Source organism: Camelus bactrianus, chromosome 3 (assembly GCF_048773025.1).
Source record: "Camelus bactrianus isolate YW-2024 breed Bactrian camel chromosome 3, ASM4877302v1, whole genome shotgun sequence".
In the NCBI taxonomy this organism is placed as follows: Eukaryota; Metazoa; Chordata; class Mammalia; order Artiodactyla; family Camelidae; genus Camelus; species Camelus bactrianus.
This window is the reverse complement of record NC_133541.1, coordinates 51205655-51227060: the sequence shown is the minus strand read 5'-3', so window position 1 is coordinate 51227060 and position 21406 is coordinate 51205655. Positions and strand designations below refer to the sequence as shown.

At 38.4% G+C, this 21406-nt stretch overlaps 1 protein-coding gene across 2 annotated transcripts in view; it reads left to right on the top strand.

Annotated features, from left to right (window-relative positions):
* The first annotated feature begins 7985 nt into the window (after nucleotides 1-7985).
* FAM169A (family with sequence similarity 169 member A) overlaps nucleotides 7986-21406 on the top strand; it is an 88341-nt gene continuing 74920 nt past the window's right edge. Inside the window, exon 1 of one of the 2 annotated variants that reach the window (XM_010949288.3) lies at nucleotides 7986-11202. In XM_010949288.3, the coding sequence (XP_010947590.2) occupies nucleotides 11002-11202 (201 nt within the window). In that variant the 5' untranslated portion in view covers nucleotides 7986-11001. The remainder of the gene's footprint in view (nucleotides 11203-21406) is intronic. The other variant, XM_010949289.3, reaches the window with a different exon arrangement.

Genomic DNA, 21406 nt, shown 5'->3' with positions numbered 1-21406 from the left:
GGACCACGTTTGAATTGACAGATGATTCTAAGGACATGAATTAAACCTCTAACCTAAGGCTTTTTATCATATCTTTCTGTGTGAAACTTTCAGACTTCTATAGAGATGGACACTGTTAATTTAAAACATAAGCCCTGAGGATGGAAAATAAAAGTTGGACAGTATAAAACTACTGTAGAATACAAAGAAACAGTTCTATGTGGACTGATAAGATCTCCAGAATATAGTGTGCTTGATTGTGTGTAAGAAAGAGGAATATGTATATATTTGCATAAATAAACTTTTAAAGGTCATACAAAAAATAAAAGTGACTAATAAAAGTGATTATATAGGGGAAATTGTGTGGACAGGACAGATGACGGTATACACAGCCTCGTAAATGCTTTGATTTGACGTGCATGTCTTACCTGCTCGAACTGAGATTTAAAATATAAATGGGGGAGAGTAATAGTTCAGCGGTAGAGTGCATGCTTAGCATGCATGAGGTCCTGGGTTCAATCCCCAGCACCTCCATTAAAAAAAATACATATATATGTGCATATGTGTGTATATATATATGTGTGTGTGTGTGTATGTATATATAAATAAATAAAAGAAAGTTGACCCACTTTTCCCGAGAGCTGATGTGAACAGCACAGAATTTCACAGGTGAATCACTGACAAACTGACGCAGATCCAGAGATGACAGCTGCATCCAAAAGCCTCAATAATAATCCACCTCCATCAAAGCCAAAAGGCTTAAAATCAATGGGTTTTTGAAACTGTGTCTCATTTCGAAAGTGAAGGAAAGGAACACATGATGTCAGGCACATGGGAACCTTAAACTGAGGCATGAGCTGACATAAACCTAGGAACACGCTGTGAAGAAGGAAAAGTATTTGCTTCTCCTCCTCAACATGGAAAGAGGAAAGAAATACAGAAAGAGGGAAATAGAGGAGTAAATAAGATAGACATGTGTGAAGTCCATACAGTGCAGGACTGAGTGTCTTTCTCAGGTGGGCGTTGATCAAGAAATCGTTTCTCACATTGATTCAGGCATGTCTTGATGAGTTTGACGCAAAATTCTATGAAGAGGGGTAATGATACAATCTGAGGAGTTTAATAAATTATTCTGATTTAGTATTCAATTCCAATTCCAGAAATCAATGGATGTTAGTTAATGTATATAAAAGTTTTTTGAAAAAAAAACAACACAAACTACTATAAAAAGATTACTTTTTAAATTTAAAAAGGGACTTCTCTTTTTAGATGAAGATTTTTAAAGATTAGAATGTTTCCTGGTTTATATACGAAGCATAGTAATATTATCTCATTCTTAGGATGTATATGAGGAGAGTTCATCAAAATGAAGATTTTTATAGTAATAAGAACTATTGTTTTCCTATTGTGGCAAAAGTGTGTTGTAAAATATTGTGCATTGCGATTATGTTATTATTATGTGTTTTGGATAAATTTAAATGAAAACTGAGAGTTGAAATATAGAAAAATGTAAGCCAAGGTGTGATAGGATACAGGGGTAGTCAGTGAAAGGGTGTAAGGAAGAGCGTTAGGGGACAGAATTAACGGAGGTGTCCCAGTTCTAAGAGGTCTCAGCTCCAGTGCCCGGCGTTGTGGAAAGGCAAGTGAGCAAGCCAGCCTGTGGCAGCAGTGGCAGCCCAGCCGGACATCACCTGATCCCTCCAAGGAGGGAACAGACTGTTCAACCCCAGCTCATTATCTGGGCTCATTATTCCAGGTCCTCTTTTTTTGTTTTTCCAAGAGAAGAAGGAAATCTGGATTTTGATGTGAACTCAGCTATTTTTTGTATCGTGGCCGAAACCAAATCTGTCTATAAGCTGTAACTGACTCAGGCATCCAGTTTTGTGGGGGCGTTTAAAAATGATGGTGACTTATCATGTGAAATCAGCCTTTTCCCATAAATAACAGGAATCAGCAAACTCCAGCTCAGAGGAATCCAGCGTGTCCCCTTTCTATAAATAAGGTTTTTCAGGGACACAGCCACGTCCACTTGTTTGCATATTGTCTGTGCCGCTTCTGTGCTATAATGGAGTCTCAAATATTTACCATCTGGCCCCTTATGGAAAAAGTTTGCCAACCATGATAATGTTTTGACCTTTAGTCGATCTGAATCTATTGTGTTGAATTATGTTCTAAGAAGGTTCTACTAGATTTTAATGTTATATTATTTTAAGCTAAAGTTTTTTTCCCTCCAGAATATCTGTTAGACCATTTAAAATAATCATTTTGCATTAGAAATTTCACTCAATCGAATCTGATAGGAAATGGTGTTAAGAACATTTAGTAAAATTTCTTTTCCATATTTATTGATTTCTGTGGATCATAGATGTGTGTTAAGAAATAGACTAAGCAAAGAAAAAAAAAGAAAAAGAAATAGACTAAGCAAACTGTAATAAAGAAGGTTAGAAAGGCCCTTTATAAGCTTATGCAGAAAAAGTAAACCTAAAGTTACTACAAATCATCTCCTGTAACTAAACCTTGAAAAAGAGAAATTGCTTTTAGCTTGCACCATCTAGAGGCGAAAAATACAATTTCACACATAACCTTACCAGAGTAGAAAGGCAGTGAGTGCCCTGCCTCTGTCATTTGAGTTTGTGTCGTTTCTGTTAGGAAGCGATGAGGGGAGATTGGTGCTCACTGACCGCAGAACACTGGCTAGCACAGGGTTTTCTAGCAGTGGTCCTCATGGTGCTTAGATTTTTACCGCTTCTGTTATTATTAGTCACTTACTTTCTTATGTGATGTTCAGTAAAAATACACTTTTTTTGAATTACTTTTTAAAAATTAATTAATTAATTAACTTTTTATTGAAGTACAGTCAACTACAATGTGTCAATCTCTGATGTACAGCACAATGTCCCAGCCATGCATATACATACGTATATTTGTTTTCATATTTTTTTCCATTAAGACTTGAATACCTCCTTTTGGCTCATCCTGAAAGAACTGAAGGGTGTATGTTTTGGACATCCTTGTGAATGTGTGTTTGAACATCTTTGTTTAATCTTAACAAGCACCTTCATTGTAGGTAAAGACTTGTTTGTAGAATTTTTATAATAACCCATTTGTGCATTCTCCAAGGTATTTTGTACTTGGATCCAACTATTAAAATATACCTATATCTGCACAAATAGGATGATCATTTGTATCATGAAACAGATCACCCATTTGTATAGGCTCGCTACAATCCCTCTGTGAGTTTTCGTTGGCTACCAAAAGAGAATTTTGAAAACTCTAACATCATTTTATTGTTTTAGGCTGGCTTCCCTATGTTGTACAACTGAAAAGCAAAGTTTTTAATATTGCTGTTGATCCCAAAATAGATGCGGTAAGAGTTGTCTTAATCTCCTTTGCCCAGCCCACAATGACCCAATTCTAGCCAACACTTAACTCTTCAGCTACCCTCTCTCCCACCTACACCTCTTCCCCTACTAAACCATAATCTTTCAACCCCTCTTCTCCAGGGGTGTATTTCCCTTTTTAAAACTCAACTCCGACAACCCCTGGGGAAGTCTAGGAAAATATGTGAACCCATTTATTCATTTATTCATTTATTTATGGTGGGAGGAGGTAATTAGGTTTACTTATTTATTTATTCTCAGAGGAAGTACTGAGGATTGAACCCAGGACCTCATGCATGCTAAGTGTGCACTCCACCACTTGAGCTATACCCTCTGATGTACAACATAACTGCTTCCTTTGTGTTAAAAATGCATATTCTCTACATCCTGGGCATTGAGCTTATATGAACTTGTTTGATTGTGTTCTTCAGATCCTCTGTACATTCATTGATTTTTTTTTTCTACTTGATTTAAGAGTTATTGAGAGGTATATTAAAATCCTCCACTGTAAAAAAAAAAAAGAAGTAAATTCAGTTTTATATTAATTATCCCAGTGCATCATAGAATTCTATTTAGGTGTTATGACTTTAGAAATTCATTACAGACACGATGGAACTACAAATGCAAAATGAATTTCAATATTATTCTTTAAAAAAAATCCTCCACTGTGATACGAGTTTTTCAATTAATCCTTATATTACTGTCAATTTCAGCTTTATACATATTTGGAGTCATATTTATAGGTGTAAATGAATCCAGAATCATTATGTCAGGTTCACCAACACACATGCCCACAGCAGCAGTTCTGTCCCTCGTCTCTGCTTTCTTGGAGCGCGGCCAACAACGAGCACACTTTCAGCTACATCAAGCCTGGTGGCATCTAGTGCAGCTGGGCAGGAGAGACCTTCAGGAGTTCTGAGCAGAAGAGATTCTGCCTTATGGCGGTGAATTTTCTTAAAGTATCTAAGGAACATTCGAAACAGCTTTACATTGACTGTAAAGACAGACTATCTGAAAGTCATGTACTCAGGACCAGTTGTGACGATTGGAAAAGACTGAATATGGCAAAGACAGGGTGGAGACTTTAGCATTTAAGTTGGCAGGAACATTATTTATGGCAATGGTTCTTTAAAAACGGTTATGAAACATTTTCATGGGGACTTTCCTTCCCTACAAATGGGAGTTTTCTCACTGTTCTTTTTGTGGGCCAGCTGTTGTCCTAGTTCACCCTTTCACTAAGAATGCTGCCTCTTATTCCCTGCTTCATATTCACTACTTTTATACAAATAGAATACTTCTAGAATAATACAGCATGCTAACAGTTACTCTGGGGAGAGAGCACAGAGGACTGGGGTCTGAGGTAAGAGGACATTTTCATATTGTTTGAATACTTTGCATGTGTGTTTAATTTTTAAAATCTACCTAATTTTTTTTGAGAGGGGCTCCTTCTTCTCATTTTCACTAAAAATGCATTAAATAATATATCTTTTGTTGCAGGCTGCAACCATACTGCTTTAGGTTCCTACAACCTTCTCCTCTAAGGAACTCATTTAATTGCCAACTCTAACCTTCCAGCTTCGGAAAGGAGCCTAGACAAGGCGCTGAGGGCTCATCCAAGTCACCGCAGAGATGGGCAGAAGCATCCTGCTCTCTAGTTCTTTATCTGCTCACCAGACAGTGCAGCTCTTCCTAAGATTTCATCTTAGAGTCTCATTAGAGAGGAAACAGCTGACCTCATCAAAGCTCTCACATCCTCTTTGGTGGAACTAGATATTTCCCCGGGAAGGATGTATCTGAAACTGAACTGATAGCAACAAATATGTTTTCAGCTTTAAATAATATCTTTTTCTGTAAATAAAAATGAATATTCATTGAATGAATATGAACTATTAGTACTAACAGAGAAATATCTCCAAAACACGTAATGAAAAAAATAATTTTAGAACACTATACATAGTACTGCTATAAGTTTAAAAAAGTAAAGGCCAAACTAGTGTTTTATAATAAGAATATATCTGTATGACATATAACTCTTTGATATTATGTTCATTGTCTAGGTTATGGTAGATACAGAAAAGTTTAGGAAGGCAAATTGAAAATGAATCATAACACTTCCCAACAGAAATAATTCCTAGAGCCAAACTGGTAGATTTCCTTCCAACTTACCTGTCTCTCTACCTCACTGTTTCTCCTTCTTTCTATTTTTCATCTGTCATATGTGCACTGGGATATAGATATATAAATATCACAGTTGTAATTCTAGTGGGGAGGGTATAGCTCAGTGGTAGAGTGCGTGCTTAGCATCCATGAGGTCCTAGGTTTAATCCCCAGTACCTCCATTAAAATAAATAAATAAACCTAATTACCTCCTCCCGCCCCAAATAAAATAAAATAATTGCTTAGTAAACTTTAAAAAAAATTACAGTTGTAATTCTGCTTTACTCTCTTTGCGTTATATTATAAGCATGCTTCCATGTCAACAAATATTACTTGAAAATACTGTGGAAATATCATTTACTTGGCCATATTCCTATTTTTGCACATTTCCTTTTTTTCTGCTGTATGACTAACTTCATTGAAATCCTAATATGACAAACTTATCTCTATCTTCAGTCATTTCCACTGGAAAATTTTCTAGGAGTAGAATTACTGGGTCAGGAAATGTGAACATTTGAAAGCAATTTTAAAGCCTAATTTACTAATTTTTGTGTCAGTACACACTCACATCAAGCCTACAGGAATGCCTAATGCCTATTTTCCTTATCCCAGCAGTGGGTATAACTTTCTTTAAAATTCAGTACTAAACACACACACACACACTCTTTAAATTTCTTTAATTACTAGAGATATTGAAAAAATTTTAATGTTTACTGACCATCTGTATTTCTGCATTTTTAGCATTCGATTTTGTACTTATTCTCCATATAATAACAATCATTTCGCTTCTGAGTATGTGTATGTGCGCGCGCATGTATGTTCTAGGTGCTGAGAGATGAAGTGTGCAGAGTTACCACAAGAGGCCCCTAGCACACCAGTTATATCACAACTGGAAGCCTATTGGGTTCAAGTTCCAGCAAGTCAGCCTCTTTAGGAGTGGGGACAGGTTCATTAATTCTAGTCTTAGAGCCTCCAAACAGTAAGAACAGACCTTCTGACACTGACAAAAGTTATTTAAAGAAACCAGGGACAGTAACTCAGGAATTCAGAAAGCTGGGTGTCAAACAGCTGAACTGTGCCCTCCTGCCTCCCTCCTTCACTTCCTGTCAAAATCTCCTATGACTTGATTCTTCTTATTAGATATAGTCATTCTCAGATTTCCAGAGAAATATAATCACTCTGAGTCTGAGATGCCCTTGGGTCATTCATTTGATTGTCCAGCAAATATTTCCTATTCTTTTCATACTTAACCAGAAGAATGATGGGCTTTTTCTTTTGACTCAACAAATATTCACTACCATGTGCCACTGTCCTAGGTACTGGGCGTATAATGATGAGCAAAGTGAGACCCTGACCCCAGCCTTGCAGAGCTCACACATGTGCCATCCATCCTAGGACCTCCACACAGACTTTCAGGAAATTCACCCCCACAGATGCTTTTGCCTTGATAGGAGACATTGTGTGCAGCCCACACGGGGAGTGTCTGCTGCTCCACAGTCCTGAACATTGTCTCTAAGACCTATGATTACATCCTGGTCTCTTCTGCATATCACACCATCTAGCTGTGACTTTTAAACAACTTTATAGAATGTAATATACCTACCCCATAAAGAGTTCAAATTATACTCAAATATAAGTAACAAAAATGAAAATGACTCATAGTCACAATCTTCACAGACAGCTATCTTTTAACTCTTTTATAGACAGATCATTACATACACACACATTTGACAAATACTTATCGACTGTTCACTAAGAAGAAGGTATGTTCCAAGAGCTGTGTCTTAGTCTGCTCGGGCTCTCATAACAAAACATCATAGACTGGGTGGCTAAAAGAGCAGAAATTAATTTTCTCACAGTTCCGGAGGCTACAAGGCCAGTCAACTGGTGTCTGGTGAGCGCTCTCTTCTTGGCTTGCAAAAGGCTACCCTCCCGCTCTGTTCTCACATGGCCTTCCTTCGCGCAAGTGTAGAGTGGAGTGGGGAGCTCCCTCGTGTCTCTTCTTAGGAGAACACTAGTTCTGTTCGTTCAGGGCCCACACTTACAACCTCTTTTAACCTTAATTGCTTCCTCACTCCAAATACAGTCATGCTCGGGGGGTTAAGGTTCAACATATGAACTGGGGAGAGGGGACATGAACATTCAGCCCATAACAGGCTGTGAAGTCCCCGCACGTGAATAAAGTACAATGTTTGCCCCCTTCCCACTAATGTAGGAACTCATGATGCAAACTCTCTTTCTGTCTCTTTGTGCTTGGTTTACATTATTATCTTTTGGCATTTCCAGCAAGGGTGGATATGCAAGGTAAAAAAAGGAAGCGAGATTCAAGAAAGTCTTGGAAAACTGTCTCTGGGAGAGGAGGTTGGTTGAAGCTCTTGACTACTCCAGAGATCCACACTGAAGCATCTCTCATTTTCTGGCTTCTCCCCTAGGAAAGGAGGCTGTTAGATGTACGAGACATGACCCGCCCTTTACATCCACCTGCTCTACAGAGGAGCAACGATTCCAAATGGGGCTGGATTCATTCCTTCAGAACATGACTGCTGATGCATCACTAGACAGGGATGAGTGGAACAAGGTCTCTGTCCTTGAGCTTACGGCTCAGTGAACCAGTGCCGAGCAGATCATGTGAGAAGTGCCGTCTGAGATGGAGGTAAACTCGGGGAACTCTAGGAGAGAAAAGGAGACCCAGAAAGACTTCTGGGAAGAAATGACACCCCCCACCGAAGTCTGAAGAAGACTAGGATTGAGCTGGGGAGGAAAGGGGAAAGGCAATCCAGCTCAGGCTATTATAACGTGCAGCCCACCTGTGCAGAAATGAGCTGCGTTGGGACAGAATTCTGAAAAAAGCAGGTTGAATGTGCTCATGCAGGGCAACTGTCTAGACTGTCCCTGGATAGGATGATCCCTCAAAAGGTTATCTTGAGATTTATCAAGGTGACAAAAACCTTATTGTTAATTTTAAAATGTATGTTATATAATAGGATGGCAAATTCCATCCACAGAGGAGCCTGTGGGAATCCTCAGAGCCAGAGGAAAATGTACCTCTTCCAAATCTACCAGACCAGAAACAATAAACATTTGATTCTAAAAACTCCAACAAGAAAAGATAGAACAAACCTAACAGGAAAAAAAGGAACCCAATGAAAGTGAATAAGGACAGAAGGAAACAAAACCGATCAATAAATAGTATCTTTGGAAAAACAAGAGAAGATTTTGCATCCATAAAACAAGGATAGGGTAGCATGGAAAGATAAAGAACATTTGGAAATTCAAAAAATATAAAAACTGAAATAAAACATTGTGATAAAGAGTTGGAAAGTCAAGTCTATCATCCAGCAAGTGGAATAAAAAGACAAAAACATAGAGAATAGAACAGAAAGGGGCTGATGACATGAACAGAGCATCAATCCAGGAGATCAGACATCATTAAAAAAAAAAAAAAAAAAAGGAAGACAGAATGTTTCCCAAGGAAAAATACAAGAAAATGTCCCACATCTGAAGGACACAGAACCTCCAGACTGAAAGGGCCCTCATGAGAAGCAAAATATCCACAAGGAGGCGCATCCCTGACACTTCAGAGTGTCAGACATAAGGAGGCAATCTTAAAAGCTTCCAGAGAGACACAACAGGTTATACACAAAATAATGAGAATCTGAGTGTCATAAGACTTCTCAACCCCGCTGGATAATTGAAGATAATGGAGTAATGCCTTTAAAATCATCCAGCCAAACCATGAGTCAGGTGTAGGGGTTGATTAAGGGACACTCTCCTTTCTTAGAGCCTGCTGGAAGCTGCCCTTCAGCTAACACAGAGAGCAAACCAAGGGAAAGATAATCGTTGAATCTAGGAAAAGAAAACCCAACAGAAGAGAAATAGTTTGAGAGAGCAGGGAATTCTCAGCATGACCGCGGTGCGGTGGGGCTGAAGAGCAACTCGCCCAGACTGCATGGGTGGGTGGCGCGCTGTGGGAGAGAGGCCTCCATGAAAACCATGGAAATGGATTATCAGTAGGCTTGAGCACTGTGGGAGAAAGAAAAACCTACTGAGAGTGCTTGACAGAGCAGATGAACCACTTTGGAAAACAGAAAACAGAATTTGAAAAATTGTTCATTCCAGGAAAGGTAAAACTTTATGCAAGATATAATATATAATTAATTGGATCATCACTAAACTACATTTACATAGCCATAATAATACATTGGCTACTGATTTATCTAGACTTTTTTATCCTGGAGAAGAAAGGAAGTAGGAGGTGGCAATACAACAGACTAAATTATCATCTACCTAATAGGAAGTTAAGAGTTTTAAACTGATAAATCAAGAAATAGCAGTATAAATATATTACTTAGAAATATGAAGATAAATGCCAAGTTTAGGGGGGGAAAACTAAATTAGTTCAAAATAGTTGCCTCCAGGGACTAGAGGACAGATATTTTCATTAAGAACTTTCAGTATTATTATGAGCACCTACTACATGCCAGACATACACCTCCTTCTCCTTGAGACCAGAGTCATCAGTCAGTCCACTCCCAAAGAGCCATATGGTGATCCCTTTCATTGCCTCCCCCAGGACCCTGCTCCAACCATATCTGCTTTTTTCATTTCCATCATCAGTCAGTCCTCTCCACTGGCTTGTCTCCCTGTGCTTATTGCTGTGTCCAAGAACTTCCAGCTTGGCAAACTGACTGGCCAATTTTGGCTTCATGCCCTGGATTCTGATCTCATTTCTTGGCACAGTGGATATCACTGGAATGATATCCACTACTAATGAGCCCCCATTGGGCCCAGCTCCCACGTGTGGGTGCTTGTCTGGCACAGAACGCCAGCCCTACCTGCCGCAACGGGCACTTAGAAGTACAGGAACTGTGGAAAAACAAGAAAGGAAGGAGAAAGAAGAGTAAAGGGTGACATCAAAAGATGGCAGGGCCACTGTTGACATTTGGGACTCAAGAGCAGGACATTTGATGAGGGAGGTAAGGAATATGGTAAGTTTCGCTTAACTAAATTGAATTCGAAGCTTATAGAATTGGGTAGTAATCAGGGTAAAGTGGACAGTTAATCATGATCCAGAAACAGTGAAATAGAATGGGAAAGGTTTTGGAGTTAATATGTATCCGATTTATATTCTGGCTCTACCAGTTACTAACTGAATTGGCAAGTTAACTTCCCTGAGGTTCAATTTTCTTATCTACAAAATAGGGATTGTATCTTGATTAGGAAAGAGGCATGACAAATTTGAGATATCACCAGGGAAACAGAAAGTGATTCTTAGCGGCTGTGGTGTGAAGATAGATTGGAGCTGTCAGGACGGCAGGTGGGTATTCTGATTGCAGTGTGCAGAAGATCAAGGATGGTGGACTCAAGGGGTACTTGAGGGAGGGGGCAGCCAAGAGTAGAGAGAAACGGAACAATTGAGGAAATACCTGGGAGGCAGAACTAGTAGGATGTGGTGATCTCTTGGTTTGAAGCAGGGAGTTGGCAGATGATGTCAATGCTCCCCCTGTGTGCGCTTGGATCCCTTTACCAAGTTCATGCTGTGTTTTCACTTCCAATAGCCAACACCTGCAAGGAGAGCCAGACTATCTGGGATTCACATCGCCACGCGGAGAGACAGAGCAAATGGCTTCTGGCGCAGAAGTATAACTCCTCCAGCTTCCTTGACCCTGGTCCAGACTGCTCTCAGGTATGACTGTCTCCAGACTCTTCCATGGAGTTGAGCCTAAATCCCCCTCCAACGGACTTTGTTTGATATCAAATACTTGCTTCACTTCCTTCTCTCCCATGTTTCCCTTCCTCCCTCCCTTACTGTTTTTTCCTAGTGGCATTTCCTGAGTCAGTTTCACATGAATCCTCATCTCAGGTCTGCTTCTGAGGACTGCATCCTAAGACAGTGTGGTAGTCAGTAACACTGCTTACTAATGTTTCTGTTCTCTGCCTTCCGGGTGCGTGGTAGGGTTGTGCTTCTTGGCCTTCCATGGCTGGGTGATAGGGCCAAGTTATTACCTCTAGCAGGGGTGATGTGTGTAGCTTCGGGGCTGAGCATCAAATCGCCGGGATGGAACCCTTCAGAGCTCTTTTCCTTCTGTTATGCTGACCAGGAATGTCCCAGATAGTGGCTGCTCTCTCAGCCTGGGACCTGGGGGCTGTGAGAAAGTGGGGCAGAGCCCTCACTTGGACTCCATAGTCAGAAGGAGAAATAAACTTCCACTGTGTTAAGCCACTGAGAGTTGGGGGTTGTTTGCTTAACAGCAGTATAACCTAGCATGTCCTGACAACAACAGACGGTGAGAAAAGAGAGGAACCAAACATAACTAAGATTGCTTCTGCCTTAGGCTGTTGGATGGACGGGGCTGAGAAAAGCAGGCAGAAAGAGCTGGGTTTTGTTTGTTTTTTTTAGGTGGGGAATTCAATGCAGCTTTAGACATTTTTGAGTTTGAGATGCTTGTGGAAATCGAAACTGAGATGTTGAGAAGACAGTTGGTTCTGGATCTCTGGAAAGTGATCTGAGCTGGAGACAGATATTTAGAACATACGTAGTAATTTAGGAAAATAGGAATAGAAAATCAGGACCAAGGGAAAAATAAAATGCATAGGTACTAATAATAAACATTAACAAAGATGCTACGATTGCAGTTTAAATTGGGCATTAAACTTCCTGGCCAGGGAAACAAAGAACACGTATTCTAATATATGACTCTCGCTGTTGGAAAGAAATAAGTCTATCGGTTCCTTCTCTTGAACTAAATTTCTGAACGTCCCCCTCCCACTTCAACCAGAGTAACTTCTGAATAATACTGTCTTAGAAAAAGAATTTCATAACCCCCACCCCCACCACCAAAATGGAAAATTACAGCCGATCTTCCCTGAGTATCACTTTGGGCTAGATTTGTGATATAAACTGAACGGCAGAAAATTCAATATCTATTCTCTGAGGAGCTCCAAATGGTAGAGTCCCAGGGGTAGCTAGGCAAAGCTGACATTTCTCCAGAAAGCAGCTTTGGAACTTTCCCAGCATTTATTTTCACTATCAGGTTGTCCTGTGAAGTTCAATTTTGTGGCTGGTAGCTCATCTTGATCACGAGTTTGGACAGTGCTGCTCTGTATCCGCCAGCATCTCCACTGAATAGCGACTGCTACTGCTTTTGTAGGCACGGAACTTTCCCAACGAGTATTGTAATGTCTTCAATAGAGCAGAAGGGAATAGTCAACCACAAAGGGGCCTGGAAGTGATTTTAATCATGGAGAATGACATTGCAAGATGACTACAATACTTAGCTAATGTGATGTGTAGGATTTCTTTTCACAGAACCACAGATCAACTCAGTTCACTGAACAGACGTGGTCATTGGTAAAGCAATTCATGTATTTGTTGGCATCTGGTAAGTTTTGTGAGAATGAAAGACTAATTCTATCATATCTGTAAAATATCAGCATTTGAACAAAAAGCAACTGTAGGAAAGAAAACAAAAAAATCACAAAAAATAAAAAATTTAAATTTAAATACCATATAAGAACTACCAATATATGTTCAATAAGAAGCCATGGTAAAAGTCTTGTTTTATAAGGTTAATTAAGTCAACTAAAGCACACTTTTGGTATTCACAGTAAAGTCTAGAAGGAAAACCCACCGTTCTTTAAAACACAAAGGCAATGATTTAAGTGTTCTCTTTAAGCTTCCTCTTCTAATGGGTTCCATAGGGTTTTATGGGAAACCTTAACTGTAAAAACACTCATAGAATGGGCAAAACATAGAACAATTATAAAAAGCCAGTTGTAGGCACAAAAAGCACAAACCATGAAGGAAAAGATTAATACATTGAGACATTAAAACCACAATTTTCTATTCATCAAAAGATACTATAAAAATAATTAAAATTTCTTGCCATCAAAAGACACTGATGATAGTAATGTATGTTTATATAGTGCTTCCTAGATGCGAGGCACTGTTTTAAATACATTACATATTTGCTTAATAATACTCAGTACTTACTGGATGACACTTAATAATACGTACTTGCTTAGTAATGTTACTTCATTTTACAGATGAGAAAATTGAGGCACAGATGATTTTTTAAAAGTGAAACACAAGTCATGGACCAGAAGAATATATCCAAAACATACACGCACACACACACACACACACACACACAGAATTCCTGTGAAACAATAAATAGAATAAAAATTAGCCTATAGAAGAATGGGGGAAAGGGTATAAATAGAAGAGGAGACCCAGTGGTCTGTAAGTGTGAAAGATGTGCACAGTCTCAGTAGTAATAAGAGAAATGCATAGCAGAACAATGATGAGACCACATTCTCAGTGCAGCCCACCAGCAAACAAGACTAACAATAGTGAGTGTTGGTAAGAATACAGACCAGCTGAAACATTATTCCACTGGTGGCTGCAGCAGAAATGGGCACAACCACTTTGAAGAACAATTCGACCTTATCTAGTAAAGTTGAACAGACTCAGCGCTTACGATCCAGTAATTCCACTCCTGAAAAGACACTCTGGAAAATTCAAGCTCATGAGTATAAAGAAACATGGGCAGAAATGCCCACTGAACTGTATTTATAACGGCTAGTTATCAGAACCATATTAATTTCCACCAATAGGAGACAAATTGTAGTTGATTCACGTGCTAGATTAATACACAGCAGTGAACATTAATGACGTGCACCTGCCAGCCTGTGTCTCTGTGAACGTCTCACTGTTCTCTCCGCTCTGCTTCCTGGGTTTACCAGATCTTTCTCTTCACATGATCTTACTGTGAACAAGGCAAATACAATCCATTGCCTTTCTGTTTATTAAATTACAGGGTTTTGCGGGGTTTTTTTCCCCTTTCTCTCTTTTTTGAAATCCAAGCATCTCTAAATTCTTCAGTCACATATTTATACACAATTGCTTGTCTTTGTCCTCCAGAGGGCTGATCACATACACGGTGTATGTGGTTTGCTTGATTTATTCTGTGGTAGCCTTATTTCTAAATCACTGGGTAAGAGACATCTCACTGTGGCCTCCAGAAAGAAAAAACACCCTTGTGTGTGCCAAGTTTTGAAAGATAATTAGAGTTTGCCTAGCAGCCTATGGCAAGTAAGGGCATTCCAGCTGGAGGAATGAAATTATGTAAAAGCACAGAGACGGGATACAGCTGGGCTTGTTCAAGGACCTATGAGCAGTTTATAAAGCTCTCAGCGTGAGTGCAGCAGTGTCAAGGTCAGGCCCGAACACAGGGGTGTCAGATGGGAGAGGGAGGGCTTCATGTCTTGGGAGGGGCGAGGGAGCCCATAAGACAGGCATTTGACTTCTCTGCATGTTTATTAGTCTTGCTCTCACACTGCTTCCCCTTAGCTTTTGTTCACCATGGCCTTAACAAGTCATGTCAGCATATTGATCCTGAAAAATAATCACTGAAAGGACCCCAGTTTTGAAGAACGTGCTCAGGAGGAGCAGTGTTCCTTTTGCTCCCTACTGTAGATTCCTTGGAAAGGTGGCTGGAGGTGGAGGTAGGCTGTGGCCTGATTGCGTGGGGCTTGGGACAGTGGGCTAAGAGCTGGGACTTAACCCAGCATGTGATGTGCCCAGCAAAAGGTTTTAGGCAAAGGAATAGTCCTCCAAAATCCACAGATGTGAGAGTAAACACACATTCCTACACACACGTGAACATTTATGTGCATGTATGGATAAATAGACACACTGTATTTAAAGGCATTAGATTCTCTATAAATGTATCAAATATGTATGTAAATATATATACAATTGCTTAGTTCACTGTACTTACACACATATGGTATGTTATATATATACACATACATGTATGTGTATACATATATAGTCTGGTAAGTATCTATATATAAATAATATGATATGTATGTATGTACATAATGTGTGTGTATATATGTATATCTAGATCTCTATACTGTATATAGGGAGAAAAAAGCAGTTAGAGAGAGTCAGAGAGATGGAGAAAATGGATGGATACCTACCCACACTATTAACAGTGGTTATACTTCAATAAAAAAAAACCTGGAAAAAATTTAGGGAACATTATGCAGATATAGGCTAATAGTGAACACACAATAAATGCCCAACATTCTATGGAAATAAGAGAGCAGTGGCAGTGGTGTGAGGCAGGGATGGGGGCCTGCAGAGGCTAGAGGAGGAACAGACTGGAGATCAGTCAGGAAGTCCTTGCAGCAGATCCAGGAGAAGATGAGGTGTGCAGTATATGCATTCTGTCACTGTGGAGGCTCTGTTCCTGCTCCTTGCCAAACTGGGAATCTGCCTCCAAGCCCGACTTCTCCACATACGGAGATTCTGCTCATCCTTCAAGGCTGAGTTCAAATCCTGGTTTCTTCATAAAGCCTCCCCAGTCCCAGTCTTCTTGCTGGAATCACCTCCTCAGTGTTCCCATGGATTTTTCTTTAATCTTGTTCCATCATTAGTTATTTATACATCTCAACCAGACTATAACAGCTTTGAAGGTAACAGCCATTTCTCTCTCTAGCCATTAAAAAATAATCTCTTGATTCTAGCACAGGGCTTTGCATGTCATAGGTTCTCAATAAATGCTCCTTGAATGAAAATCATTCAAAAGAACCATATCTTGAGATAGAAACCATTTTAAAGCAACAATTTCCTTTCTTTTCCTGATGTCACTTATGATAAATAAACAAAACTTTTCCCTAATTTCATTACACTTCAATTTAAAAAACTGATTGTAATAACCATATATGCCTAAAAAGTTTATTTTCCTAAACAGTGAAATTTGAAGTTCTGTGTATCGGTGTCTGCTTTGTGGAATGTCAACCTTGTCTTCCCATAAGAATCACCTGGGGAAATATTATGCTCCCCATGTATTTTATTTTGAAAGTTGCTTGGACCTTAAAAGTAGATCTTAAAAGTTATCATCACAAGAAAAAGAAATTGTAGCTATATATAGTGATGGATGTTACCTAAACTTCTTGTGGTGATCATTTCTCAGTATGTACAAATACTGAATCAGTGTTGTACACCTGAAACTAATATAATGTTATATGTCAATTATACCGCAATTAGGAAAATACAGTTTCCAGAGTTACTTACAGAGATTTTGGTTCAATTGTTCGGGGGTGGAGCCGAGGCCTTTATTCTAAAAGCGCCTCAGGTGATCTTGGCATGCAGCCAGGGCTGAGCGTTCCTGCTCTAGTTCCACCCCGGAGGAGGTGGACAGTAATTCAGTTCCTTTGAACTCCTTCACCAGAGGGAGCTCAAAGACATCACCTGGATTCACTTGAGATCAGTCTCACTTGGCCATCTGGCTGGCTCTCCAGGTCCTGCTCAATTCCACCAAAATTCTAACAATGTTGAAGCCCCGCCACCCTGTCCCCTCACCCCCTTAGCACACACACAGAGGTCACGAGCTTTATTCTTACTTCACTTTTTAAAAAAAATCATAAACACAGAGCACCTTATATTTCTTTGAAGGACACTGAAACGTCTCAAGGCACCATCAGTATGTTCTCCTTTGGTTACTGTGACAACCTGATGTGACAGAAAGGGACTTAATAATATTGCTGTGATTTCATGCTTGTATCTTCTTCTCCACCGACACCTGCTTTTGAGATATTCAGGCTGTGTCTAACACAGATGTTATGTTCAGAATCCCAGGCCTGGAGCGTGACCCGTCTGCCTCCCCTTCCAGCCGGTGTGTGTTATGAATGCTAAGTTAAGGCATTTGAAGGAGAGGATACATTTCCAACTAGACTCTCCCTGCTGTCACCTTCATGTGTCCCGTAGTTTTTTTTTTTTTAATTTTGCTTTTCATTGAAATGTGTTGACTTACAATCTTATTTCACTTTTTTAAAAACTCTACTGATGAGTTTGACAGATTATACTGAACTTTGCCATTTTCCATTTACAGTTCACTATAAATGTCTTTGAAATAATTCTTCCAACTTTATGGCTTCATATTTTTTAAAAATACACTATTCATATAAAAAGATACAGGTGTATGTGTGTTGCATATATGTAAGCACACGCACATATGTATGTCCCTGTATCTATTGTTCTGCACCTTGCTTTTTTTTTTTCAACTTTTTCTGGGATCTTTCAAGCATACAGAAGAATATATATAAGAAGTAAATAGTCAATAAATGGAGGCATAAATCCAAATGACCAGTAGGCATATGAAAATATTCTCAATCTCATTGTAACTAGGAAAATGCACAAACTACAGTAAGAATATATTTTACATCTATTATCTTGTCAAAAGTTTAAAAGTCTGACAAGGGGAAGATGTGGAGCAATGGAATGCTAAGATACTGCTGATCTGAGTAGAAGTTATACAACTGCTTTGGAGGACAAGTTGGCAGTATTTCATGTATTAGTCAGCCATGCCACGATCATTCTGTGTTAAAACAACAATAAGAACAACAACTCCAAGTGAGCAAAGATTTCTTAAACAGGACACAAGAGAAAAATGAAAAGAAATGAAAACGTTGATAAGTGAACTTTATAATTTATTCATTAACACTATTAAAAGGGTGAAAAGAGAATCTAAAAACTAGGAAAGACATTTGGAATAATACATCCTACAAAGGACTTATATCCAGGACATATAATCCTACAGATCAATAAGAAAAAGAAAAAAAGGTAAAATTAAAAATAGGCAAAGTCTTGAAGAGACACGAAAGCTGATATTCAAGTGGCCAATATGCACATAAAAAGATGCTGTTCATCAAAGAAATAAAAGGATGGAAAAATATACCATAGAAACAGCAAAAGAGAACTGGAGTGGCTATGCAAATGTCAAAGCAGACCTCAACACAAAAAAAGTTACCAGAGATAAAAAGTGACATTTTATCATGACAAAAGGATCAGGAAGATATAACAATTACACACATAATACTTACCTAAAATTGAGCCTGAAAATACATGAAGCAAACTTGACAGAATTGAGTGGAGAATTAGACAGTTCAATAATAATAGTTAGATTTGAACATCCAACTTTCAATAATGAATAGACTTAAAAGAAAACCAGCAAGGAAATAGAAGGCTTCAACTACACTTAACAGACATACACAGAATGGTTCACCCAACAACAGCAGAATACTCTTTTTTCTTTTTAAGTACACATGGGAAATTCTCCAAGATAAACTATACTTTAGCCCAGGAAACAAATATCAATAAATTTTATCTATCTATCTATCTATCTATCTACCTATCTACCTATCTAGTGGAGGTTCTGGGGATTGAAGCCAGGACCTCATGTGTGCTAAGCAAACGCTCTAGCCTTCCCCCACTAAATTTTAAAAGATTGATATTGTACAAAGTGTATGTTTTCTGATCACAATGGAATGAAATTAGAAATTAATAATGTAAAAAATTTGGAAAATTCACGTATATGTGAAAATTAAACAGCATACTCCTATATAACCAATGGGTCAAAGAAGCAATCCCAATAGAAATTTTGTTTTTTTGGTTTGGTTTTGCAGGGGGAGATAATCCCAATAGAAATTTAAAAATACTTTGAGGTAAATAAAACAAAAATAGTGCTAAGTGGGAAATTTATACTTGTAAAAAAATAAAAAAGAAGAAAGATCTATCATCCAAAAAAACCACAAATAACAAGTGTTGGTGAGGAAGTGGAGAAAAGGGAACCCTTGTACACTGTTGGGGGGAACGTAAATTGGTGCAGCCACTCTGGAAAACAATATGGTGATTTCTCAAAAAACTAAAAATAGAACTACCAAATGACCCAGCTCCTGGTTATATATCTGGAAAAAACAAAACCACTAATTTGAAAAGATACATGCATCTCAATGTTCATAGCAGCATTATTTACAATTGCCAAGACATGGGAACAACCTAAGTATCCATCAACAGATGAATGGATAAAGAAGATGTGGTGTATGTATATAGAGTGGAATTTTACTCAGTCATAAAAAAGAAAAAAATTGCCATTTGCAGCAACATGGATGGACTTGGAGAGTGTTATGTTAAGTGAAATAAGTAAAAAAGACAAATACAGTATTATATCACTTATACATAGAATCTAAAAAATACAGCAAACTAGTGAATATAACAAAAAAGAAGCAGACTCCTCACACTGCCAAAATATAGAAGAGAGAATACTTCATAACTCATTCTATCAGAGTTCAGTATTACTATGATAACAAAGCCAAAGATATCACAAGAAAACTGCAGACCAGTATCACCCATGATCATAGGTGCAAAAATCCTCTGCAAATATTGGAAAGCCAGATCCAGCATCACATAAAAAGTATTATACACCGTGACCGACTGGGATTTATCCCAAGAATGCAATGTAATACATGATATTCACAAACAAAAGGAAAACCACAGGATCATGTCAACAGTCAGAGAAAAAACATTTGACAAAATCTAACACCCTTTCATGATAAAAAAAAAAAAACAACATTCAATAAAATAGAGGGGAACTTCCTCTGCCTGATAAAGAGCATCCATGAAAAACCCACAGCTAACATCATCCTTAATGGTAAATGACTGAAAAGTTTTCCCCTAAGATCAGGAACAAGACAGAGACGTCTGCTCTCATTACTTCTCAACATTGTGCTAGAGGTTCTAGCCAGGGAAATTAGGCAAGAAAGAGGAGGAAAAAAGGGGAATCAAAACTGGAAGGGAGGAAGTAAAACTATTTCTATTTGCAGATGACATGATCTTGCACATAGAAAAATCCTAAAAAAAAGTCAGGAAAAAAATGATTTGAGCTGATAAACAAGTTAATCAAAATTGCAGGTACAAGAGCAATATACAAAAATCAGTTTTATTTCTATATACTAGCAATGAACAGTCTGAGAACTGAATTAAGAAAACAGTTTTAGTACAATAGCATTTGGAAGAATAAAATAAAATAAATTTAACTAAGAAAGTACAGGACTTGCACACTGAAAACTATAGCAATGTTAAAATAAAAGACATTCTAAAGAAATGAAAAGATATCTGGTGTTCATATATTGGAAGACATAATATTGTTAAGATGACAGTAGTCCTTAAATTGATTTACGGATTCAGTGCAATCTGTATCAAGAGTTCAACCACCTTTTTTGCAGAAATGGACAAACTGCTTCTAAAATTTATATGTGTTTTGTTTGAGGGTGGTGGTAGCAAACTATATTCAGAGACTGAGATTATCTTTGCCAATATTTATTTATTTATTTTGACACAGGTTTACTGCAGGAATTATAATTTCACAAACCAATAGCATATAGGGTAATGTCTCTTAGTAAGTCAATAAAAAACATAGCTCAAACAAATGATTGATTCATGACACTATTGTTCCAGGCAAAGGGAGATAAAAGGAATAAAGTCCAAATTTAGTTCAAGGTATACCTTTACCCAAGTTGGTTTTGGAGAGAGGCAGCTTAATTAACCATCAGCTGACATCCAGCTGCCAGAAGAATAAAAATGAAAAGTCCCCTGTTGCTAGAACACGTTGCTAGGGAACCATGGCACTGGTGTTGGCGGGCAGATGATCTTCTTGGGGACGCTGCTGCATGGCTTTCAGCACTGCTGATCAAAGAGTTGCCTTTACCATGTCAGGTGCTAATGCCTTAAGGTCTTCAGAGAGCTATTTAGATCAGCAAAGGGTGGCCTTACCCAAACCGAACACTCTCAGGCTGTCCTCACAAACTCTCGGTATTTATAGTCTAAATGTCCCTTCGCAAGAATTTCTTCTTCATATGTTCTACAGCTGAGCTACTGAATGCTTAGCAGCAGCCACAGATGTGGATAATAACATCCTGACATATGATTTCAGTTTTATATCAAAACAATATCTTCATTCTTAAAAACAACTTCATTTTTATCATAAACAAGGAGATTTAAAATCCTATCAAATGACTCTGCAACAATTACGGAAATGCCA